The sequence below is a fragment of the Oryzias latipes genome, chromosome 6, assembly GCF_002234675.1.
Source record: "Oryzias latipes chromosome 6, ASM223467v1".
In the NCBI taxonomy this organism is placed as follows: domain Eukaryota; kingdom Metazoa; phylum Chordata; class Actinopteri; order Beloniformes; family Adrianichthyidae; genus Oryzias; species Oryzias latipes.
The window spans coordinates 12,436,930-12,463,957 of NC_019864.2; the positions used below are offsets into that span (position 1 = coordinate 12,436,930).

The following is a 27,028-nucleotide window of genomic DNA, read 5'->3' on the forward strand; positions in this document are numbered from 1 at the left end:
GGATACCTAAACAAAATAGATGCAGACTTGCGGAGGGAAGATTACATTCACGACACGTGGGCAGAGCTGTAGGTGGCCGGCGCCCCCCTCTATCTGCCAGTTGCTGGACCACAGTGTATGTCAATCAAGGGCGGGCTGTTGACTGGTGGGAAAGAGGGGGCGGGGTCTACCTGTGTGTGTGCGTTCGGTGAACGTTCTCCCTCTGAGTAAGAAGTAACTCGAATAAATTGCACTACAGAAAAAATGTAGATCATCAGGCACATGTTAAAAAAAGTATTTGGACAAGAATGGTTATACTGAAAAAAGAAATTGACTGAGTAATACCTGTTTATTTTATAGAAGTCTATGCGATTTTGGCTTTTAGGGACCAGCAGGTACTTCCTGTTTGGAGTCACTCAGTCCAGTTCTCATATACAGTCAATGAGAGATGTACACTAGGCAATTTTAACACAAAGAACAAAAATCCCATTCTTTCCTTTATGTCACAGCCCATAGTGTAGTCTCCACCTTCTGCCATGTATTTTGGCCTGATTAGTCCAGCTTCAGCATGTAGCCAAAAAGAAAGCAAATAAGTGCAAAATTTGAAAACTTCCTCCTGTTGTAGTTAAACATGAATGCAATGGCTTCAAATAAAACAACCTTGCTTTTAATGTAAAGAAATACTAATGTAAACCTCAGTTAATGAATTGCCAAGTGGAACCATATGCTTCCCAACAATGGCTCCAGTGTCAATGTGGAGGCAACATTACAGGCAAACTCAACTAAGTCTTCCTTTATTTTGTATGCTTGTCAAGCAGTGTAAACTGCAAAATGCCTGTCCCTCTTATTTTTGCCATTTAGAATCCATCGGGAGTAATCAGATTATTAATCCGCTCCCTAAATGATGAAGAAAAACAAAAGGTGATTAAAAAAAAATAAACATTTGAAATTTTATTTAAAAGAGTCTAAAAAAATAGAGAAAGCAAAGCTGGCAAAGTTAGATCCAAGACAGCAGGAATGCAACAGCAGGAACAAAAGGGGTCATCAGGTCCCAGGATTTAGAACTGATCAATAAAAGGAGGTCAAACTTTACACTTGGTGCCATTGTGCCACTCACAGCCAAGGAGGACAGTAAATATGCCAGGAGATATCTGCAAAATAACATAACTTTGAGGCTAAGCTTTTTTCCCGAAGTGGTTTTTTTTTTTTAAAGAGGAGAACTTTTTGTTCCCAAAGTCTACAAAACTGTGTCGGTAATATTTGCAAATCTGTGCAACAGGTTTTTTTTATATTTGGAAGCAAAAGTGGCTCATCTGTCAGTCAGAGGATACTGCAGCAGTTTTTCATAAGTGGTTATTGGTTTAAAAGAGATGCCAAATTAGGTTTATTTCCTAATTATTCTGGGTATCTGCCTTTGTCTCCCCGATGCGACAGATGGATAGGTCGCCCACTTTTCGGAGTAATTCACTTGATGACACTACACCAGACGGCCTCAATCAATCACAGAAACTAGATGTGAAGTTTTTAATCGCACAAGTCTATCATAACAACTCACTCCTTCATGAAATCTGCAGAGCTCCATCAGAGTCGGTTGTCCCAGACAGCTGTCTGGCTCGCTTGCCCACACCTGGACCATCTGTGGACCCAGATAACCGACTGGTGTTCCCAGGCAGATCAAAGAAGTGGGGACGGGGAGTTCTGTCAGTCAGTCCGCTGCTGCAGACTCCTGCAGGCGCCCCCCGACAGCTGCTCGCCACACCTCTGATCTTCTCTGTGCCTTCTGGATACACGGGAGGGCTTAGATTTTGAGTGGGGGCTGGCAGGAAGTCGGAGATAATGCTTCTTTGTAAAGTTTGGTGACTTTTTGGGGAAGTTTGATGATTTGAAGCAAACAGCCTGTTTTTTTAGTTTTTTTTTTAGCAAGGCTACATTAGCATTTAATTTAATGCTTAGATGAGATCATTTGGAAGGTCTCACCAAACACATAATCCACTTTTAGTAGCCACTGATTAAAGATGTGGGGTGAATTGAAATGTGGATCACTGCAGATGGGTATTTTTTCCCCAGACCTGGTGTGGAAAAGATAAACCTGTTAGCGAATTAACCAGTTATTCATCAGTATGCAATAAAACCACAGGCGGAGGGAAATAATTGGTAAGATGTGGGAAAACACAATGCACTTTATGCTTGTTTACCTTTGTAGCTTTCTTAGTGCTTCAAGCAAAGGAACAGTGTTGACTTAAGTATTACCTAACAAGATGTCGTCTCTGACCCTCACAGGACAGGAGCATGCATCGAGTGGTCCCCTCAGAGCCGTGTCCTGAACTCAGCTGCCCAGAGTCAGAGCAGATTGCTTTGAGCAACAGATGCTGTAAAGTCTGCAGAGGTATTTAAGATGCATTATTTTCTACTTGCAAATAAAATGCTTAATTTTATATAGTTGGAGGTGATTATTCGAGAGTTCCAAGTTGCAGATTTTGCCTTTTTTTTACTGACAGATAAAAAACGAGTGTGGTGAGTGTTTGATCTAGCCATTCGTTTATTTCAAGATCGGCAGCCGTTTTGAAACCAGATTTTTTTGCCTGTTTAATGCTGTTTTAGATAAACTACACAAGCCTTTTGTCTGATTTATCTTTTTGACTTCACAATATCAAAGCGCTAATCAATCAAAGCAAAGGTCCAATGCTGTCCCTCTTATTTTTGCTCCACAAATAAACTCTAAAGCTATGTTCACACCGCCCTCTGCAATTGAAATATGGCAAGCGAACAATATCTGCTGGAGAAAAATACAACGTGCTCCTATCTCAACCCCTGACATGTTTGCTCGGCTGTCTTGGGACAACACAAAATGACGTAAACTATGTGCTACTTTTATGATGTGTGAAAAAACTGTATTTTTTATGGCCAAAACCATGTTCTTCATGCCATTTCGCTTGCTATACAAGTCTATCTACATTAGTAAACTTGCGTAAATCCACGTTTCAGGTTTTCAAAACTCTCATGTTCACGCGAAACTACGCAAATTTCTAAGACAGTTTTCGGGCTCTATGCGTTCAAAAATGTGCCGCCATTGAATATGCGTTGCAAGTTAAACCACTTTGACCTTTAACCAATCAGGTACTGGGATTTGGTCATGATGTATGAATGGCGTCCCTTTAATTCCCAAAGTGAGAACCGTGTTGAAACTGATCATGGAGGAGAAATTAATAATTGTGATTTGTGCCTGGATGAAATTCTATAACACCAAGTCTTTCTTATATCGGAATGGAGCAGTGAAGGAAAAGGAGCAAAATTCACGAGATTAGCTACTCTTTGACATTTCTCTCCAATTCTCCTCCAGTCGAAGGTACTTGCACTAGTATTAGGTAGCAACATGTAAACACCATACGCTAAACGTGCATTTAAGTGCCAGTGTCACATGCTACGGTGTGAACGTAGCTTCACCATTCTAAGATGAATGTTGTTGTGTAAAACAGGAAGTCATCTAAATTCTTGCAACCCACATCTCAATTGTACCTTTTTTTACAAAGGTTAATTGTTAGTGGACTGCAGTAGGAGGTGGGTCTGCCTGTGCAAGATCACAGCAAGAAAATGACAGAAAAGAGAAATGCGGTCCCTGAACCTTTTCTTCTCTGTTCCTCCTGCAGGTCATGACTTCTGCTCAGAAGGCCACGGCTGCCTGGAGCACTCTGACTGTGTGAACCTGGAGGCAGGCGACTGCTGTGTTTGTAAGGATGGTTTCCGCCCACTGCGAGACGATAATGCCTACTGTGACGGTATAGTGCTCCTTTAAATTACAAACCTGTGCTTTTATTTGAAGTTTACTTGTCCTCCAGGAGTGGCAATTTACCCCTCCTTTTATATATATTTTTTATTTTTCATGAATGTACTTAGACAAAGTCATTACAGAGGCTTTTACTGCAACTGATTCTGCACTTTGGCTGCTCGCTCTGAGGCTTGTTTTAACCCCCCTTCTGGACACAAAACCCATCAGAACACAGGGAAACTGAATAAATAGGGCCAAAATGAAGATGTTCTTAGTTTTGTTTTGCTTCACTGGAAGTGCTCTCACAATGGTCAACATGACTTCTGTTGTGTCTTCTGGGTCATTTCCCAGTTACCAGTTTAGACTGTTTGTTTTTATTCTTTCAGAGGAACCTGATGATTCTTTAGCCCTAAAACACTCTGAGAAAAACTTTTTCACATAATAGATTGAATCTAGTTATAACCTGAATTAAAACAGACCAAATTCATACACTAAAGTCCATCCCAAAACTTTTACATTGACTTTTATTGCTTTGTTTGTGCTTGTGTGATTGAGAGAAATAAAAGAAAAAGAATATTTTCACAGCCCTTTTTTTTCCCCATTTGAAAAATAATGCAACTGTTTTTCTAACACAAAGCAGTTTTTAATTCCTGCTTTATGGCATAATCCTTTTGCGACTGAAGGCTGTAATCCTCTCATTATTTGTAACTACAGCAGGGGCTAACAGCTTTTCAGAATGCCTTTTTGAGGAACTAATGTGTGTCTTCACAGTCAGCAGATTCATTTTGTGATACAAACATTACCGAGGGTCTCGCAACAATCCGGGGTCACCCTCCAGAGCATGCCGGCTATGATCGGCAGGGTCGTTCATTACGGCTGTCTCCGCCCATGCTGCACCCATAAGTCAAACGCCACGCAATTAATTATGCCAGCCCTGCTCTTTGATACAAATAGTATTTTCCTTGATTACCTTTTAAATGCCTCTCATGTGTCCATTACCCAACTGAAACCCATCCTCTGCACCTCATTGAGTAGGCCATTTGGGTTGATGTTGGGACAATGAAAAGGCTGCTAACACAGTTGAAATGCTCGCACATAAAATTATTAGCTGGGTTGCAGATTTATCATCTTTTTTGAAAAATATGACTCATATTTTTATGTTGTTCTGCTGTGTTTCTAGAATAAATAAGTAAATATTGAATTAAAAAATTAAAAATGTACCCACTCGGGTGATATCAACTTTCATGCTCCTCTCTGCTAGTTTTTGCTGTCGCACAATATCTGTTAGATTGTGTCTTTTTGAGTATCAACACACTTCATTAGAGGATTTCTTATGGTAGGGTTCATCAAGATGATCTTTTGGCATCCATCAAGCTGCAGCTTTGGGTTAGGAGTTTATGAATATGATTTTAAATTAATGAGTAATTATTTACAGCATCAACTAATCTCTGTTAATAAAAAAAAATCATTCTGCAGGTCGTGGGTTGATCCTATTTTAAATTAAAGGATCTTTTTTTCCTCATTAATGGGTTTCTGCAGTCAGCATTAACTTATGCACATTAATTCAGCACGATGATATTACTGCATGCTTAATTTAAAAAATTCCACTTTGTTTCTATTCTCACAATCATTCTTAACAGTTTTACAAGATATTTTTATGCAATTTTTAATTTATTCCTATGGTGAAAGAATACAATAAGGAGTAAAATTGGTAGATGGTAGCTAAGAAAGGAACATTGCAACACAAGGAAGGAGTGCGATTGAAATGTTGCAAAAATAAGTCAAGTCAAAACAACCCAAAAAGCGGCTTTTGATGCATTACTAAGGTAAAGTGCTGCATTAAGGCAACAATTTTCTCATCGACAGAATCAGCGGATTTCTGTTGATTGCATACATCACTACTGTAAAGTGTTGTAAGGCGGCTTCAGAATGCGCTGATACGTAAACGTAAAGAGTTGCGCTAGTCGAAAGAATGCCAACACTCGAGCTACAGCTGCACTGTTAAAGAGATAAACAAAGCTGATACCAACATGACCGAACATGGGAACTTTACCAACCTGGCCGTGTAATACAAAAACTCAAACATAAATATATGAACTCTACTCATAACTTTTTAATTCCATTTATTAATTTTTAAGGATTAAGTGTGAATTTCCATTGTAAAAAAACTATATTGTTTTGGGAGAACATGTCCAATTATCAGCATTAAAGTAAAATCCAAACGTACGGCATTGCAAAAAACTAAAATTTGCTCCTTGAAATCTTTTGTGTGTGTAAAACGTGAAAAAGTCAGCATTCTACCGAGTTTAGAGAAAATGCATTGGTTTCATTTCACACAACAAATGAGATGTAATATATAATTAAAAAATACTAGTAAATTAAAATATTTTGACTTTTTTTTGTTTTGAATGATTAATGTTAAAATGAATTATTACCAATAATTTCAATTCATTGGAGATTGGGTTTGAGGATTTCTTTGTTTTCTTGTCTTTTTTTTTTATCTGACAAGTCCAAACTGCAGAAGAAGTCTCGAAGAATGGAAAAAAAACACATAATTCCCCAAGGACAGGTGCATTCAGCTGTTGCTTTTGACAAATCAATGTTCTTTTGTGCCTCTGGTCTGGAAAGCAAGTTAAAAAAACTAACACAAGTGCAAACAACAATCCAAGAAAGTACTGAATCAAGGCTATTTAAGCAGCAATAAAACACCTTTTAGCATATTTACTAATCAATGCAGTTTAAGTTCTTAAAAACAGTTGAAAACAGTCAGTTTTTATTGCATAAAACTATGTTTTGTTTTGTTTTGTTTTGTTTTTTGGGCGATTTTAACACAAAACCAACAGAAAAGACCCAGAAAGTTAGACGGACATAAAAACACTGGAACGTGTTAAAACAAAAGACATGCAAGTTAAAGTCTGGAAATATGGCATAAACATTAAAGAGAAAACACACGGTATTCCCCAAAATCTATCCAAAAGTTGTTTTGTTTTGCTGTCATATCTGTTGGGATGAAAAAAGAAAAGAGCAGCCCGTCTCATTGGCTGAGGAAATGCAAGTATTGGCAGACTTACAGCTTCAACATCCACACTTCAGAACCAGACGATTCATCTCAAAAGCCGCCTGCCCTTCACTGTGAAATTGAATGGTGGTGTTTGAGGTGAGCGCTTGTATCAAAAGCTTTACAGAGACATCTCCAATGGACTCATTTTGCAGATTGAGTTTTTCTCCCCAAAAAGCAATGGATTTTTCTTTGTCCATCTTTGTAACCCCCACACTCTATGATTGTCTGTGTATCCTGTGATGAAAAAGAAAGTTGTGCCAAGGCATCAAACACTGTGGAGTTTAATGAGATAGTGGTTGTGTTTCACATAGGAAATACACTCATTTCTTTGTTTTGTTGTTGGCTGCAAGAGATGAAAAAAAAAAAATCAATGCTTACAATTGTAGAGGGGTTTCACTACCTTTTTGCCTACAAGATGAAATGCAGAAATCTAACTTTGAGGCAATTTTATCTGTTGAACAGAGCTGCGAGATTGTGCAACACAAAGACGCACACTTTCTATAATGCCTGTGGATCCTGTCAAATGAAAAGACAAACACTAAAAATAGCAGAGATAGAAACTGGCTCTTTAAATCATTCCTAGGTCAGAGATGGGCTCAAAATAGTCGATGAGATCACTTCTGTGTAAATTTTTCATAGACGCAGCAGTAGGAAAAACTCCGGGGGAAACTAGCCGAGGCTTTGTGTAGCCGTGTGTGTGGAGGTATGCGACTACACACTTGAAATCTGCGTTGGCGAACAGAGAAAAAGATCCCAGATTTCTGCCCATCCTGTTTTCACACCATAGTTGAAGGCCTATTTTGCAACACAGATGCATGCATGAAGGCCGGTGGGGGGTTAGACGAAGTGCCGGGCGTTGGAGAAGTGACAGACTGTATGATTGTCTCTAAATTGAACAATGAGTACAGTTCGGCGTGTTGATATAATACCGTTATTTATCTTGGCAATGTTCCAATCTGCAGCATGGGAGACATCTCCCATTGTTGTCTCCTATTTTAGAAGACCTACTTTAAAAAAAAAAAAATTCTCTGCCAGAACTGAAATGAGAGGCTGCTGCAGTATGTTTTGTTGCATTCACAAATGAAAAGTGTTTTACAAATGGATATTCATGAAAAAGAAAAAAATGAGTCAGTGTAGCATGTCTTTTAAATTTTACTAACTGCATATAAATTGTGCTATTTTTTTTTTTTTTGTTTTTTACTAAATGACCTAATTGCAAATAATATTTTTGACATAAGTCCCAATTAATCATATTTATTTTTATTGTTTTGACTTTAACTCATATAAAAAGTTTGAGTGCCTGTCATGGTTAAGGCTGCAAGTGCCACTGTATGGAAGTGTATCATGTTTGTGTGCTAGACAATCTGTTTGCCACTGTTTCTTTTTTTTTTTTTAAATGTCACAAGGTGGCAGCAGGCTAATTGGCACCTACTGAGGGGCGCGGCCCACTCGATACCTCAATCACTGCCAGGATGAGCCCTGGGCCTCTGAGCCCCCCCCCCTCCCACCAGCAGGGGCTTTGACCCCCATCCACTAAGATGAATCCCACAGACACACACAGGGAAACATTTACACATTCTGCCTGTGCGTGTGTGTGTAGCCCGACTGAAATGTCACCTAACACAAATAATCCAGTGTCAATAACAGTATCTAAGCACTGCTCAACCAGTATCAGTCTAAATACCACATAAGAGAACCTTTCTGTCTGCTCCTGCAGATATGCTTTTGAAATGAACTCACGCTTCATCCTTGGACAAAACTTTAAGCTACTTGGAAATAACTTTACCATTAAAGCTTAAGCAGTCTTTCAGATGATCTGCAAGATTGGGGGAATGTGCTAAGGAGCAGGATTATTGGCGTAACATTCAAAGTCCAAGTTTAACAAAAAATATACGTTTTTATCATGGCTGTCGACTCGACGTAACCCTTGTGCTATCCTAGGCACTTTAATATTGGGAGTTGGGTCATCTAGACCCACTAGACAGTGCGCTGAACCTTTTTTCTTCATTGATTTGTGATCTTCACTGGTGTCCATGGATTACATAAAATCTTTCCACCTTTGTCATGGTAGGGAGAACACGTCAATGTAAGGGTGGGGTCATCTAAGATAGCACAAGGATTAAACGTAACTTGAGAATTTTCCAAAATAAAAGACTCTTTTTTTTTTTTTTTTTTTTTTTCCTATACTGTGGAGCAAACCAATAAAGTGTTCCCTCGCCATATCGTGGCTCACCTTTCACGGTCTCGCTGTTTTGCAGATTTTTTTTAAGTAAAAAACATTTTTTGTTTGTTTTCTGTTTCCTGATTGGATTTTGACCTTATCAATCAATCAAATCTGTGCCATGTCTTTTGTACAGATTGCGTTCAGTTTCCCCCAAGTCTTTATTGCGATCAGATGTTGGCAAAAATGTTCTTCTGTCTGGAAAAAGTGGATGAAGTGTGTAGTAAGGGGTTTTAAAGCCTTAAAACATCTTTACCGACGTCATGGATTTTACCCATCGCAGGTACTTTATTGACGGTAACCCCCTCAATAAACCAGGGAACACTATAGATTGTATTATTCCAACTATACTATTCAACAGTTATGCAAAAAATTGTAGCAACATAATCAACTCATTCTTTCATGGACTAAAAAAAGCACTTTTTTTTGTAATCATCCCCATAAACTTCTACAATACAGAATAAAAGTAAAATACATTTTTTACAATATTTTTTTTCTTCCGGGAATTTTATCAGCAAAACTCTCATTGAGCATTATAACGTTATGTCGTCCTTGATCTACTTTTCCTCAGTGGTTGCTCCACTGGACTGGTATTCAGAAGGTTGCAGGTTCAAAACCAGTAATCATTGCAGTCCAGTTAAAGAGCCACTCTGATGAAAATCACGTTTTTAACATGTAATTGGGGCTGTTTTTTTCTGATAATGGAGGACATTTATGAAGAAAATTAATTTTAAATTGGCATTTCTGAGTACTTCTTCATTCAATTTGATGTTAATTAGGAACAGACAATCCCACCTACAACTTGGAGGTGCATTTCAATTGAACCCCTGCCATTCTGCAGAAACTGTCCTAGAAAAACAACACAGTTTTTTTTTTTGGCTAAAAACCTGATAAGGACATTTAAAAGATCACTAGGAATGCTTTTAAAAAGATGATTGGAGTGGGACTTTAAGTCAGAAGAAATTAGATGTCAAATGCAAATCAATGCAAAGCCAGAAAAAGGAAGAAGAAAAACAATCAGCAGTTAGTTCTTGTGAAAGAACTAACAAGTAGGGTGTAGGGACCTTGTAGAAGCACACACAGAGGACTGCAACTGAGTAACAAGAAATCGCAGCAATAAAAAAGGAGCTATTGTCACGGCAAGACAAAGATATCATTATAGGTGTTAGACTCTCATCAACCTTTCAAAGAGCTATAAATGTAATCTGTGCTTCCTCCCTCTGATTATTTAGACCTTCAGCTAGCAAGAGACAAATAGTCCAGCAATGACAGGTGATTGATGATGATGCTCCATCGATTGAAACATTTCCCATATTAACTAGATCTGTGATGGAAAGCAAAGCCCCATTTACGCCTGCTGCTTGTTAACAGCATTGCTTTGTCTGTTTTGAGATTCAATCTGCCAAACTTGAGTTCTGCAAACAGAACTGCTTTTAGAGCACGATTAATATGATATATGACCAGACCCCCACTCAGACTTGAAAGACTGCGAGATGCTTGCACAAAACATCCACAAGTGATGGCGAAGCATTGCATTTCTACATGGGAGTTGTTATGTTCTGCTAAATAGGTGGCATCGGGGGTGTTTTGCCACAAACTGAAGGAAAAAATAGCACACAAAAATGGAATGTGTGATTAAGTGTAAGTGTACCATGAAGTATTTTTAAGGATAATGTAAGTTACACACACAGGTGATGCTGTCATACTCATACAGCACTCTGTTGTTGGTACTGGCTCCTTACTGATCGCACGCAAAGGGTGTGCAGGTGATACATAAGTGTCTGTAGGATGATCGTAGGATGACCACACAAACTAAACTCTAATAACCTCATTTCTAACAGCCAGACTGTGCACAAAGTGCGTGCAATAATCACTTGAACAGCACCTGCACCTTGTGCAGTGCACAGGGTTGAAAAAATGTCTATGAAGTACCTACGTCTCACCTATTTTCCCAGTACTCACCCTTATCCTGTTCACTATGACCTTTCACCTAAAAGCATTTCTGTTGAAAAACATTAGGTTTATCTGTTTATCGCCCGCTGACAGCCTGTCTATCCACACAGGAGAGCAGTTGTAACTAAGGCATTACAGATGCTCTAGAATCAAAAATGTCGATTTGTGAATTTAATTTTTTTGATTTACGGTATTTTTGATAAATCTCTTTTAGCTCTCTTAAACAGGAACAAAAAACGTTTGTCAGCTATAGTTTTTAATAAAAACAATGGATTAATAAATGTTAACAACTCGTTGCTCAGATAAAGCTTGAGTTCTAATTGCGGTTTGCATACTAAACTTGTTTTGTTTATGTAAGCAAACTGCTTTTCAAAATAAAATCTCTCTGTCAAAAACGTATTATTAAATGTTGCAGTCAGCAATGCTATTAATTGCAATTAAACTTTTTTGAAATATATTTTTTAACATTGAGTTTTTTATAGGTTATGGCTGAAAAACAGCAAGACATCCTCTAACCACCTTCTGTTGGTTAAAAAGATGCTGCCACAATCAGTTTACGCAAAGACAGAGAAGAGAAATTATAGATAGCTAAGGTCGATAAAAAACTTCATCTACATAAGCTAAATGTCAGCTGTAACCCAATATTTATCCAATTATACTTTCCCTAAAGCAAAAATGAGCGGTCTGTACCATCATTCTGACACTTTCCTCCAGCCTTCAGGAAGGACCCACGGGAGATAATTTGCTGACTGGAACTCTGTGTGGTCAGTCAGGACAACATTCTCCTGCTTAAACACCTTTTTTAAATTTATCAATATATTAAGTCACGTTTTTTTGAAGATATTAGAATATAAAATTTTCTTATTTAAAAAAAATTCTCATTTTCTTAAGCAGGTGAGAATTGACAAAAAAAAAAACGAGAGATAAGAAGAAGTGACAGGCTGGTGGGGGTTTAAACGGCACAGATCGGGGCGTCTTTGTGGGACTTCCAAAGGCAGTGTTGGTGTTATCTTGCTTCTGCCAGACTTTGGTGTACTGCAGGCACGGATAGTGAGCACGGCCCCTACTAGAATGTACTCAGTTTGCATGCAGAGAGGGATAAGCTGCTGCTTCCTTTTTTACACAAGTTTAGAATGTCTTAAATGTTCATTGGTGGCAAAAGGAAGGTGTTAGCTCAACAGGACTTAGGATAAAGCAAAGGAAAATGCAGTTTTTGTCTGAATGCATGCTGGCATGACGTCATGCCAGTTTTGATTTACAGTAAAGTTTTTATTAGTGCTGTCATGCGATCAAGTTTTTTTCAGGATTAATCAATCATAACCTTTTATTAATCAATCTAATTAATTTATGTTTAATCTAACCTAATATTTGCTGTGAAAAGCCTCATTTTGAGGTACTTTTATTTAAATTTGTGACATATACACAGTAAAAAATCAAAAAACTAAAAAAGCTGCTGTATGAAGTTTTCTATTCTAATTGACTTTCAACCTTTATTTTTACACCATCAACAGGTATTTGTTTCAATCTTAACAGTAAAAAAAGACAATTAAACAAAACCAAAAAAGCTCTAATATAACACATCAAAAGACAGTATAACACTTTTCTAAGCAATCCAAAAATGTTGACCAGGAACTTCTTATCTATACCATAACACACATCTTGTCAAACGTTATTCCACAGATTATCACAACAGCAACAATGAAAGAGAATTTAATTGGCGTGTCACTCAGCCACTTCGTACATTTAGCGTTTTCCATACGTGAAATTTTGGTCTTATGCGATTCATGCGTGATATATTTAATTCACAAATGTTTTTTGAGTTTATCATTCACCGATGTGCATATAAACAGCGCAATAATCACGCTCGGTTCATGTTCTATGTTGATTTATGTGTCCTTTGTGTGGTTTATTCGTAGTTCTTTTGTGGTTTTAACATGGTACTTTTCTGAAACAAATTTCACCTAAAGACCACAACTTTTCTATTTTTTTTCGTATTTACATATAGAGAAAAAAAGAAATGAATGCAATAGTTTGACACTCCTAGTTATATCAGCATGTTTATTTTTTCTTCATCTTTTTGGGACATATATGAGGGAAAAAATCAGCTTCAATTCCTTTGAGACTTTTTTATTGGTGAAAATCATTTGATATCTGCTTAAAGATATCAACAATAGAGAAACTACATTTAAAATTTCTTTTGCATCTTTAAAAAAATGCACAAAATACAATTATTAATACGATAAAGTGCTTTTTGTTAAGCAGGTCCTAATTTGTTGTCACCGTGATTGATTCACTTGTTGTTTAGGAATACACTGAGGTTAAAAGATAATAACACGGCCATTTCTAAGTCACTCGTCATGAATGCAGCAACAGAATGACCCCGAGCGCTCTGTTAGCGATAAAAGCCCCCGCTGACTCCTTGCCAGCCGTCTTTGCCCGGCACATCACGTTTGTCCGTGTGACAGGCCAATCAAGAAAATGGAGTGCATTAATGGAGATGAAGATGGTTGCTCTCCGTCTCATGTTCGTGCGGCGCCCCTCATCATCTCACCTTCTAACATATTGTTTTAACAAACCTAAGTGCTGTCATCAGGGGCAGGATGGATAGCTTAGGCTTAATAGGCTCTAAATCAAAGTCATACTGCGCATGGCCAATCGGAGAGCAGGAAGGCAGTTACTTAAGATCCCTGCTCAAGGTTACTGCTCCAGATAGACAGCATTTGATGGGAATTTTCTGTTTCTTGCTCTCCTCTGCTTTTCTCCCATCTAAATCTCTCTGCTTTTTCAATTGTTCCCTCTCTTACACACACCTTTTCCTCCCACATTGACTCTTTCATTTTTTATCTCTCTATGGTTTGTTTGGCAGCCCTTTTCACAATCTCAGTCATTCCCCCCTCCTTCCATCTGTCACATTTCTTCTTCTTCTGTCTGTTGCCTGCTGTGATAAATCTTCTACTTACCTGCCCTGCTGTCTGGCCTTCACTCCACTTCCAGTTTTCTTCCTAATCCCTCCACATCTCTCTGTTTATTCCCTGTTTCAAAGGTAGCGAGCGTTTTAATTAGCCCTCATTCATTTAGTGAAGGACACATGTACTTCAATAGTGTTTGCCTGCATTATTTCACTGGGAGGCTTCTGAATAGCTGGAGGCAGCAAGTATTGATGGGGTTGTGAAAGGAAATATGAATGCCTCTGTTGTTGGCAGGTGCTGGGCTCTTAGCTTGCAGGGCAGTGGGTGGTTCTCCACCCAAGGACATGCAAGCCGAGTGAATGCCAATGCAAATCTATTGAAATTCAATTTCGAGTGCTCTTCACGAAAGCATCTGGCACAGAACACACTCAGGGGTGAACGTCCTCTTGTGCTCTCAGAGACACCAAATACAGTGAATGAATAATAAATCCGTAACGTCAAGGACTGTGGAACTTTTCTCTCTAAAAGACCCCACTTTTGCCCCGCTCTATTGATCAGGAAGATACCCCAGAGCACATTATACAACCGGGTTTGTTCACTTGACCTGCATTTCCATTACATTGCAGCTGATTGCATCACATTATCTAGATTATTTTGTTTACCCTTCCTGTGTTATGCAACTTCTGTTTGAAGGTTTTGGCATGCAGTTTGGATCCCAGGAATAGCTGTTGCTACGGCAACAGCTAATATGGCTCCAATTATGGAATCGTGAGTGAGAAGCAAAAACAAAAGACAGTATATTTAATACCATGCATTTAAGTCGACACAGCACAATCTCAAACCAAGAGAAGAAATGAACTCAGCCTTTGGAGCTGCACATCCGTAGCACAGAGTCACTTTTTATTTTCTTTTTTACAAGAACTAGTAAGGTATCGCCGACAAGTGCTTTTTACATTAACACCATGTTTTTAGGTGTAGTATGGTTTGCGCAAACAACCACCAAATCATACTTGGGTATTTATCAGATGCACAGTTACTGAACTGAAACTTACCTTGATGATGAGAGGTGCGGTAAATTGCAGTAGTCAGTAAAAGGCTCCAACAGGGACCAGCAGGAAGGCAGACGCCCACTCATGACAAAGAAAGTAGACAAGTGTGCCTGCGAAACCTAGGAGTATCTACGGATGTGTCAGGCCTATTTTGGTTCTGTCCCTGCTTGTCTCCTTTCTAAACCTCACTGTATGTACATTTAAAATGGTAAACAATGTTTTTTCTTAACTGCAAAAACTAAAAAACAAAGAGCTTGTCATTAAAGTTCCTGTCCAACTATATTTTTATTTGTTGTAAAATCATTCCCAGTGGTCTTTTAATTCTGATTCTGTAGTTTTTAGCCCAAATCAAAAGTCTTTTGTCATTTTTAAGACATATTTTATGCAGAGTGGCAGGAGTTCATTAGAAATTTCCCTTTGAGTTGTGGGCAGGACCGTTAGCATGAAAGTAACCCTCCACTGATATCCCACGATCCCTTAGTTTACACTCTCTCCTGCTAGCTTACAGCCCCTCACAACCCCAAGCTAACTTTACTGGTGCAACAAAAATGGCGAGCAATATTGGAGCTATCCAGCTGTATTGAGCCAGAGGCAACCTCACACTAGGAGAACAAAAAAGGTGTAACTAAAATGTAGCGAACATGTTCTAGAATTACTGGGAATACACTTGACAAAGTCGTACTGACTCTTTTGTCTTGCTTAATGAGTATTTTAGTTCGGTCCGCCTTTTCTATGACATAAGTTCAATAAACGACCATTCATTGACGTTTCGCCCTTAAAATGCGACGCGCCCTATAGTATGCAAAATATTGTTGCTTTCCTGGCTGTTTCCTGTGTTTGGTTGGGGGAGAATGAAAAGAGAAGAAAAAAATCTTGCAAAGACAGAACAAACCATAAACATTGGGAAAGTCCATCCGATGGGCTGGTTTGTCTAAAAGTTAAGTAAAATCAGTCGGATCTGGTTGAAAATAGTTTTCATAAGGGAAAAAATTATTTTAACCACTTCAAGTGGGTAAAGATGATTTCTCTAAATGAGGACAATAGATCCTTGCTTCATAAGTTTATAACAACGTAATTGAACATTTACTTTTGGTAACACTCTATGTCTTATTGCTCATATGTCTCCATGGCTAAAAGATATTAAAAAGATGGGCCAATCTTTTTGGGACTCCTGATAAAACCCTAAATGAGCAGCAGATGTACATTGGTGTCAAATTTACTCAGGAACTTTTGGATTTATGTAAGGATTCAGTGGTTTGGTTTTCTTTGTCATGTTTTTGGTTTCCTTGTCAGTCACTCACTCCAGTTTCTGGTTCATGATCCACAGCTGTCTTCAGTTCAGTTAATTACCCTCAGCCTATTTAAGTGTCTTGGTTTCTGTTCATCCTTGTCAGGTCATCTGCTCTGTTTTGTCACAGTTTTGTTTCCCCTCATAGTTTTGTCATGTTTCAGTTTGCTAATTAAATGTTTTAGTTCCTGTCATCAAGCTTGGTCTCCTGCATTTGGGTCCTCCACCACCAGTTCGTGACAGAATGACCTGACCACCTTGGACCCAGCAGGGGAGTTTTTCATCTTGCCATCCCATGCCACGTCAGATGAGTTCCTGCAGCATTGTTCATGCTATGCCCTACCACATCCAGCCAATCTGTTCCTGAGGGGGATTGCCGGGACCATCCTTCAAATCTCAAGTTTCCTGTGGAGGGTCACCGGGGCCGCTCCTCTTCATGTGTGTTCCTGAGGAGGGTCGCCGGGCCCACACTTCATGTCCCCTGTCCCTGAGGATGGTCAGCATTCATTCCCCCTTGGCTGTGTCTCCTGGTCCAGAGGAGGGTCACCAGTGCTGCTCCCCTTCATGGTTCCTGTCCCTGGGGAGAGTAATTGGGACCGCTCCTCTTCATGCCTGTTCACAGAAGGGGTTCTGATGCCCCTCACTTCCGTCTGGCTGCAGGAACCCAAACTGTTCTGGACTTTTTGTTTTCTGTTTATCCACGTCCCCTCCTCCTAGGGGTGTTTGGGCATCTAGGATCTGCCCTTTTCGGGAGGGGTACTGTAAGGATTCAGTGGTTTGGTTTTCTTTGTCATGTTTTTGGTTTCCTTGTCAGTCACACCAGTTTCTGGTTCATGAGCCACAGCTGTCTTCAGTTCAGTTAATTACCCTCAGCCTATTTAAGTGTCTTGGTTTCTGTTCATCCTTGTCAGGTCATCTGCTCTGTTTTGTCACAGTTTTGTTTCCCCTCATAGTTTTGTCATGTTTCAGTTTGCTAATTAAATGTTTTAGTTCCTGTCATCAAGCTTGGTCTCCTGCATTTGGGTCCTCCACCACCAGTTCGTGACAGATTTATATATAATTTTTTAGATTAAACTTAGTTTACTGCTTTAGTTTTTTCCCTAAAAAAAGTATGTACGGTTTAAAAAAAAGAAACTTTTATTGTAATTTATACATTTGCAAGAAAGGGGTTTCTCATGAAAATTTGCTAATTGAAAGTTTTATTTTGAACAGCTTCTTTAGAAAGCAGTCATTTAGGTTTTTTATTCTTTCCCCTACATCATTTATTTAAAATCTTTTCAGTACAGTTCAGTTTGTGTTACAATGAAAATCTTTTTTGCTCCTGTTGTGGTGTTAAGATTTGTGCAATACCGAGAAAGAGCATACCCAGGATATGTGGAAGTAAAATTATTCAGTGTCTGCAGGACAATCATTGTACTTTATGTTCCCTGTTTATAGCATATTAAATTTAAATGATGCTCAAAGCAGCAAGATATGCCGGACAGGATAGATTAAAAAGCAGCTAAGCCGCTTTGTAGAGGGCTTTTCTTTTAAGGATTTACAAAAATCGAGCGACGCAACCTTTGCTGCTCTGCTCCTGACTTTCATACACCATTTGCATGCCGATCTCTTGTCTCCCACTGATGAAGATGAATAGCCCTTTTTACTGGCTGTGCGGGAGACTTCAGGCACTTGCATGGTTAGAACCAGTGAGACAGAATTGTACATGCTGGCTGCCAGGAAGAGGGAGACAAAATAACCAAAACAACTAACAGCAATCTGCTTCAGTGACAAAGCCCTGTAGACAAACAAAAAAAAGTAGCTAAATCACTGACCTCTACGGTGGGAAATCAGTATTTGATCAAGTGCAAACCATAAATCACTTAATTTGTTACGTCTTAAAGTATTCGAAGACTCCGCTTCTCATGCAGTTTTTTCCCTCTTCTCTGTTTTCTCCTCAGATATTGATGAGTGTGCCGAAGGAAAACACTACTGCAGAGAAAACACCATGTGTGTTAACACCCCTGGATCCTTCATGTGCATCTGCCACACAGGCTACATCAGGATCGATGACTATTCCTGCACAGGTGAGTTCCTCCTCTGGCCTTTTGCAAGGCCTTGCAATCAAGAAAATACACATTCTTTGGGTTTGAGCTTCTGCCTGTGGAGTAAATATATCCTCCAATACTCTCAGCTTTACTAGAAAAGAAATATTCTACTGTTATCAGTGTGAATATGGATATCTTAAGTCATACATTAGTGGATTTGTTTTGATTTTTTGATACGGCATCAGATAACTTTGTAGTCAGTGTGGGGCAAAACTATAATAATGAGAAGTTGTCATTAAACTGCAAAACGTGCTAAATATTTTCCATTTGCAGAACATGCACTGTGTGATTATGTCTCATAGCAGATGGTGTATGTTTGAACACAGCTCTGTGTTAATCTGTTGTCGTATACAATTAAGACCCATCTCTTCATGTGATACGTAAGTGCAGGGCTCACTGGAGGAGTCTGCGTTCCTTCTGCTAGTTTTGCTGATGGTAGCAGCAAATCTGAGAGATAAGCAAAACATGGATGCGGATGTATCTTTCTATCTCAGTACTGACATGGCAGCTTCATGCACACAATCAGACTGAAAGTGTGTTCACATATATTGTGATTTGTGAGTCCAATTTCAATAATAAGTCAGCGTACAGATGCGATCAGACGTCCATTTTGACCGTTGAGTGGCAGTCTGGCAGCAGCGTGTTGTGGTGCAAAGTCTTCAGTTCAAATATCTGACCTTTGGCAAAGAAGACGCATCGTGTAAACCAGTCAGGAACTTATCTTTGGCCGTGACGTGTTAACTCCAATGGATGGAGTCAAAAATAAAAATGAAGGAGGATCTAAACGTTCTCCTCCTGAACTTTATATTTTTTCCATTTTGTATCGAGACGGCAAAAAAAAAATCTTCTAATTTTATTCTTAGTTTTATTCTTTCCTTCCCTGGACCAACGCGGGACAGCAAGTCATACAATTGGGTCACAGAGAGACGCAAGTACCACTGAAAGCAGCCATCAATCAGTTGCAGCTCCTGCAGTAGTTGGGAGAATCTCAGAATGATCTCGTCAACCCAGACAGGGTTTTGTAGAACTCTTAAATAAATAAACCTGATCACTCAACATCATCTGTTTCTTCCATGAGACATAAATGCAAGATGCAGTCAATGCTTCAATGTAGTGATAAGGCTGAAAAATGTTGACGGTAGCTCCTCCCAAATGCATCAGCAACATCAAGTTTAAGAACACAGTTTTGGACTGACGCACGTTGAAAGAGAGGTGCTAATTTGACACACAAATTGAGTTCAGTGTGAACATAGCACAAGAAAGCAAAGGCTGTGAGGTCATTAGAGTGATGATGTTCATTTTTGTTGGAAACTGGCATCCCATTAAACACTTCAAGATGCTAAATTCAATGAAAAGGGATTCAATGACCAACAACACAGGGATCTAATGGAAGGGTGCTGTACGTTCCCTTTCATTGTGTCTTTCTTCACAAGAGTTTGTCAAGGGTTCTTAAAAGCACCAAGAAAACATGAACAGATCTAGAAATCTGTGGATGGATGGAAGATGTTGGGTCTGCAGCAAGGCAAAAGGAAGCGTTGAATGTCAGAAGAAAGGATGTGAGCACAGTTTGTAGTGGTAAAAAAAAGCTGAATGCTCTGGTTGTCTACATTGAAACTGCACCACACTCACAATAGTGTGACAGCAAGTCATTTATTTCACTTCAGCTTCTTTACAACTATGAACTGTTTGAAAGTGATTCCCAGAGTTTGCCAGACTTTTCATCCTCGCCCTGAGAAAAAAACAAAAAAACGGAATCAAATTCATACTTCTTTTGTAGTAAGAAAGTGTGTGTGGATCGTCCTCATATGGTGTGTGAACGTGTCCTTATCGCACGATAAGGAGACAGGAAGTCACTGAGAACCTGAGAAACAGCGAGACTGTGAGTGGAGGCGGCAGACCCATTTGTTCCTGATCAAAGTCGAAACCAAAGACAATTTCAAAAGCAAACCAAATCAATTTGAGAGATTGTGTGGATGATTCACAGTCTTTGTTCTCTGACTGTGTTGTGGAAGATTAGGGTTTTCAGTGTGGAACTGTGCACAGAATCTGCTGCTCGAGCAGCTTTTACCAGTTACATACAAAAGGAAATGTCGATCCTAACTCTTAGTTTTTTATACTTTTGCTTAGACCACAGCTCTGCAGCCTTTATTGCCAAAAGAGTTATTTGATCCAGTTTCTTACAAACCCAGCCAGAGCCGCAAAATCTCACTTTAAGGTTTAAAAAAAAATATTGTGTGACCATTAAGCCATTCATTTATAAATACTGGCTTTCATACATTTAGAAGACTTAAATTATAACAGTGTTAACATTTTCTACACAACTGTAACTTTTACGTTTAACAGCAGCATATACATGTTTCTTTCAAAATAAAATACACTTTGTGTCAAATAAGATCCTCCTGCTGCAGCGGATTTATTTGCAATTATTATTACTTTTTAAGAACTTTAAACAGCAAGAAGACACTATTGTGCAGCTCAAGATAAGAATATGTGCTTTAAGCTTACCCTAAAAACAAACAGCTCCGACAATAGACAAAACTACGGGCGTCCCAACTTTTTACCAGCAAGGAGGTGAGGTGAAAATGTGTGAGGGCCAACCAGCAGGCTGCATTCTTTGAACCCCAATAACATTTGCAATGACAATTTTATTTCTTTACGTAGAACAAAAAAACCTCTAAATACATATTGAATAAACTTATTGTAAATGTCCTATTTAAAGACCATCCATCCTTCTTTTCCACTTAGCTAGCTATCATGTCTCATCTTGTTGTGCCTGTTGATAATGACCTTCTTGAAAACAGCCAGTATTTTGGCATATTAAGCTGTTTTGTATTTCACTTAAAAAGGTTTTAAAGCTTAAAAAATACTTGTTGCCACTGAGCATTATGGTCCGGTCCGGTATTTTGTGCGTTTCCATTATAAAATGGACCCATTAAGTCAGACCGAACCGTACCTTTTTTAGGCCTCCTGTTGGTTGTAGGTCCATAGAGAAACAGAATGGACTGGTTAGGACACAGTTACTGTTGAAACCTGTTGATTGGCTGGCTGTAGGTCATTACGATATAAGAAAGCGCCAGGAAAGCATCTGTATTCAACGACATTAATTGCTTTGTACAGACGAAGTAATAAAAGCCAAGCGGGAAAAAAAAAAGAGCTGCTGCATGACCTACTGGGGGAATGTGCTGGGGGCCACATATTATTAATTTTATGACAGAAGCTTGGTGGAAATTTGAATGCAGGCTGCATTTGGTCCATGGGCCAGACTTTGGACATGCCTGGGTGAAACGTTTAACCATTATTCTGCTTAGTTATCTGACATCTGCATGTTGGAGGACTGGTTAAGCACTCAATTCCTCTTTATTTAATATGATGTCAGCATTGGTTAAAAAAAAAGTTTATTTACTATATGCTTACATAAAATAATCTCAATTTAAAAATATAAACATACATACCAAAAGAAAAACATTATTCATTCAATTGTTAGCATTTTTCTCCAAAGCCAAGCTATAATGAAGGAATAAAAGAGCCACGTGTGGCTCCGGAGCCTCATGTTGCAGGCCCTTGGTTTGTTCGGAAAATGTAAAAAAACAAAACACAAACAGGGAATCATGCTTAAAATGTACTAAATAGAGAAACATTTAAGTGTTTTATACCCACAAAAACATCAATTGTTAGAAAACACACTTATCATTAGAAATGGTGAACAGATAATTCAAATTCTGTCAGAAGCAAAGAGTTTCAGATCCCCACATACACAAAAAGTTATCTAAAGCTGAGAATAATGCAAATCTGGTCATTCCACAGCTTCTGAATCTGATATAACGGAATTTTAAGCTTCATGGAATCAAATATTTACAGAGCTCTTGTCTTCTGTCAGTGTAAAGGCTGTGGCTCAGTGAGTCAGAAGAAGAGAATCTTAAAAATCAGCAGTGGATGTCATTCATATCTGGATATTGTACATGGATGTTTGCTGATATCGCTGCTGTTAACAATAGCTTTCTTTCACACTTGCAAAGGTTTGAAATCCTGATTATCAGAGATATTTTTTGATGAAATGGAAAGAGGCACCAAAAAAAGAATAACTCTTTGTTCTGCAAAATGTCACCTGTCTATCTTTTTATTAACACCACGTTGAGAGCAAAAACTGTAGGAAAAATCAGAGTAAGTAATCTTTCCATTAAGTAAAGGCTCCGTCCTTCATCAAGGGCGGCACAATGTCATTCCTGATGAAGAGCGGCTCAGTAGTTGTTTGCAGCTTGTGGAACACGATGCTAAGTAGCTCCCTGTGTGAATCATCTCGGAGGAGACGGAAGCCTGCTGCGTTTGCTCTGTGCCTGTAATTAAAAAAACATTTTGCAGCAATGCAAACGGAATCAGCAGCAGCACAGTGATGGAGCTGGCTGCCGTCTGCGCTCACCGCCGGTGGATGTAAGGCCCGCGGTGCCTTTGGAGTTTAAATAATGGCTGAACATCTCAACAGCCTGACAAACTTCTGCATTTGTGTCCATCTGGCCCCTGCATAGCTGTTAAATGTTAAGACTAAACAAAAGGGAAAAAAAGCAGAAATCAGAAATGAGTTTTTAGGATATAAGCAAGTTCCCTTGATGGGTTTTCTTGGAATCAAATGAAACCTTTCCATTTACTCCCATCCTCATATCCTTAGATTCTGAAGCTTATAAGATTTCTGTCTCTTTATTTTTCAATCTTTCTGGCGGTTTGGTAAACTTTATTATCTTACTCATTTGTCTTTCTTTCATTTTGCGCTCCAGATTCCAAATGAAAAGATTAACTTCCCCAGGCCCAGAGAACGCCATTTTCTGTCTATTTTTAATGCTGTTCCCTGTTAAAATGCATTTACATCACTCGAGTGAAAAATGCAGCTCTTTCCTGCATTATAAAAGTCAATTTTTGTGATTAAATCAAGGCTTTATGTGGGGACATTTCCCCTGTTTCATTTTGATTACTGTTGTGATCTCTCTGCTGGGTTATTGGACATGTTTTACCCAAGATCTGGATAGTATATCTGTTCACCAACACTCAGAAATTGAGCACTTATTAACTAAATTAACTATGAATGTCAAGATTCATAGACCCAAAGGAAGAAAAGCAGCCTTTTCTTATTGAGGTGTCAGTGATGGGGTGGTCCACTCATTAGACTTTTAGTTGGTTTTAATCCACCACTCACTGGCCCTCTCCAGAATACGTAACAAAATCAAAAGCACATGTGTCGGGGATATCCAAAGGAACTTTTGAAATTATTATGGGATGGCCATAGGACTTACAGCTTGGCAGCCATTTTGTGTCTTAGTAGGAAATTTGGCAAGTTTCATATTTTCGCACAATATGGGAACAAAAGAAAAAAAATTTTGTTTGAGTGATCTTCAAATTTTTAACCTCATGCCAGTTTGAGTCTACAGCCACAACTGAACTTTTTCATTAACCTTTGACCTCAGGAAGAGGCCGCCATCTTGAATTAAAATAAAATCTCTTTTAGTACTTACTGCAAATTACACTCCTTCTAGGAATTTCAATCTATCACCTCCTTACTCATCAAGCATCATTGGGAAGCTACTTGGGGAAAATTAGAAGTTGTAGATTTGGAATGGTGTTAGCATGGCGAGCTCACAAAAGCAGCATTCCTCTTTTGCTTGCACATTTTTAGTGGAAGGTTATGAAAATGTAATGGATAAAATTGTTGGCTCAGGCTGAACGAAACAATATGACATTCGATAAAAAAGGTATGATCGGTTCACTTGGGCTGATTGTTCTAAAACCTCAGGCAACCAAAAATTAAAATGGTTGCTAAAATGGTTCCACACTTAAAAAAGAAAGCAACATTAAACCGACACACTCTTGAAAAAATATGACATGGCATGTTTATTCTTTTTATAATTGTATGCAGTTTTATATTAAAGTAGCTGCCTTTCTTATGTTACAGCCAATTGGTCTAGTAAACTTATTCAGCTCCAGTTTCTTTTGTTTTTTAACCAGCTTCAGGAAGGAAGTACACATTTTTTTTCCTTGGTTGGCACTTGGACATTCAAAAATTATCATTAAAAAGAGAAAATGTTATGATTTTAAAATGAGTGCTTGTGAGTTAAACCCTCTACATCAGGGGTCGGGAACCTATGGCTCGCGAGCCATATATGGCTCTTTTGATGGTCACATGTGGCTCGCAGACAAATCCTTAATTATACTTTTTTTTATCATTAGTCCAGTCCTTCTCGGGCGCGATGCGATGCCAGAGGCGGGCAGTAGAAGCGGTGCTTGGAGAGAAAAATCTGCGCCAGCGCTATAAGTTTACAATTATCTATAATTTCACAGAGTTTGTACCAGCTGGAAACCTGTGAATTGCCGTGCCTAAAAGTGCGCGCTCCCGTCTCTGAGAAAGAGCGCGCAGTTGCGGGGACGGGATGTGTGAGGGAGAAAGCAGAGGGTGGGGCTGAGGTGTTGTGGGGACAGGCTGCAGGTGAATCGCGCAGGGATTGTAAAAACGTAAAACCCGCTGCCCGTCACTCACTGCGGCGTGTGAGTGTGTGTTTGGCTCCCCGTCTGCATGTGAGCAGTCTTTGTCACATCTACAAAACATTCATACCAACCTAAGATCACGTTAAAGTCTCAACGCCTGCATGAAGCAGAAACTCACCACGTATCAACCAGACTAGACCATCAGCAAAACTACCACGAGAAATACTCATCATTTATTAGCAATAGCATAACAATGTTATTAAAAAGAATCCACAGACTTATTGTACTTTAAAAATGTTGAAATGACATCAAATGCACACATTCACTTGTATATTTAGTTTTAAACATATTGTCGCGGACTGAGTTTAACTTGGCTGTTGGGCCGCGTTAAAAGTTCTGGAGTTCATTGACCGCATCAAGCAGAGATCTGATTGGCTCTCAGTTCTGTCGCTCAGCCTGTTGTTAGGTAGTTTGGACCAATGGGGTTCAGCTATGGGCCGAATAAGGGAAATGGGAGGGCTGGAGCGGGAGCAGGGGAATATAAAGTTGGGAGAAGCGCTCTCGTCTCGTCTCGTGTCGACAGGATAGATTCAGGAGTTGCTGAATTCATTTTACGGCGTTTGTTGCGGTCTACAGTAACCAGAATAAAGAACCTTAAAAGAGGTTAAGTCTCCGTGATTCAGTGTGGGATAGGGACGCTACATTATTGTATGGCTCTTTCGAAATTACATTTAAAAATATGTGGCTCTCTTGGCCAAAAAGGTTCCCGACCCCTGCTCTACATTGACCATTTCAGCACAAACGGCAAATTCAAAGAGTTTCTTTTTTTTCCACTTATGTGTTTTTCTTTTCCTTTACCAGCCATGAAATATTGCTGTATTAAAAGCAGAAACATTAAACCGTCCCCCGCAGTGTGTATTGACATTGCACACGCATATGATCTATTAACGTCCTTATCATCTGCAATTACTTTAGCCAATTAATAAACAGCAAACTCAGCAGAAACAATGGCTCAAGTATTGATAGTCTTTTTTTTTCCACGCATGCAAGCAGACCAGTCTGCCAAGTAAAGAGGATTAAGTTGACCTTGGCTCATTTCATGGCTCAGTGTTTATGCGCAGAGAAGTATTTAAATGGCTGATCCGCAGAATGACGCCACGGAGAAGCAGCTCAAAGTCCTGCTTTTGTTTTTCATCATCCTGTCAGGAGGACAACAAGCTCAGACTTAAGTCTATTTTCCATCAAGACCACCTGCTGCAGTGAAGTAGCAGCTTGAAGTCCCAGCTGATGGTAAATCAGGTAGACGTCATGCCCTTGCTTAAACAAATATGTACACGTTTCTACGAAGCCCAGGAGGAGACTTTTGTAACAGCGACTAATCCAACTTTCTTTGGCTTTTCTTGTCACTCGAACTTCCCCATTCATCTTGAAGGTCATCGTTCTTTCTCTCGCATTTTCCCCAAAGTGCCTGAGGTGCTCCTCGCTCTGTAAGATTAGCAGCTAATCCATGAAACATAGCGGATTGCTTGTGGTCTCCGTTTGAATGCTTTTAAAGAAGGTTTTCCACCTGGGCTTGGGCTCGCTACCTCTCAAGGTGTGTATGCAATGTGTGTGTTCCTGCTCTAATCCTCTGATAAGCAGACCTTGGCCCCCGAGGCGCAGAGGGGAGGAAGACTGGAGGGACAGAGGCCAGAGGTGGAGCAGGGGGTTTGTCAGCAACAGACATCAAAAAGATGGCTTTCAGTCCTGAAAACTGAAAATGTTTTCCTTTTTTTTCTTAAACGTCCTTCGTATTAAAACAGAGACGCAACTAATTGATCAAAATACAGGAAGTAGAACAGACATCTCATCTTGAAATACAAATCATAACGGAATAGATAGAAATCATTTGACTGAATATATGCACCCTTCACTATCTTATTTAGCTTCATGAAACATATAAAGAATTATTCAGATAACCATAGCAGTTGAATTCTTCATTGCCTGTGTTGATTTGGAAAAATTCCGCCAAGCTCGGTGTAAAACCGCGTTGCTGTCAGTGATGTGCAGCGCCCTCCAGTCGAACACATAAGCCTATTTATAAAAAAATAAAAATAAGTCGCACCTCCAGCCAAACTGTGCAAAGACAAACTGTTAAATATACAAACAAAAATATTGTATGTATTTTAACTATACACCTTATGATATTTTAACAGTTGTAGATCAATGTTAGGACATATTTCCAGCATTCATTTTACCCTTAATGTA

The 27,028-nt window shown here is 39.1% G+C and overlaps 1 protein-coding gene across 1 annotated transcript in view; it reads left to right on the forward strand.

Moving 5' to 3' along the window:
- Positions 1 to 27,028, forward strand: part of nell2 (neural EGFL like 2) — a 96,278-nt gene that overhangs the window by 33,566 nt on the left and 35,684 nt on the right. Inside the window, exons 11-13 of the mRNA XM_004069509.4 lie at positions 2,260 to 2,365; positions 3,627 to 3,755; positions 18,167 to 18,292. Of these exons, the coding sequence (XP_004069557.1) occupies positions 2,260 to 2,365; positions 3,627 to 3,755; positions 18,167 to 18,292 (361 nt within the window). The remainder of the gene's footprint in view (positions 1 to 2,259; positions 2,366 to 3,626; positions 3,756 to 18,166; positions 18,293 to 27,028) is intronic.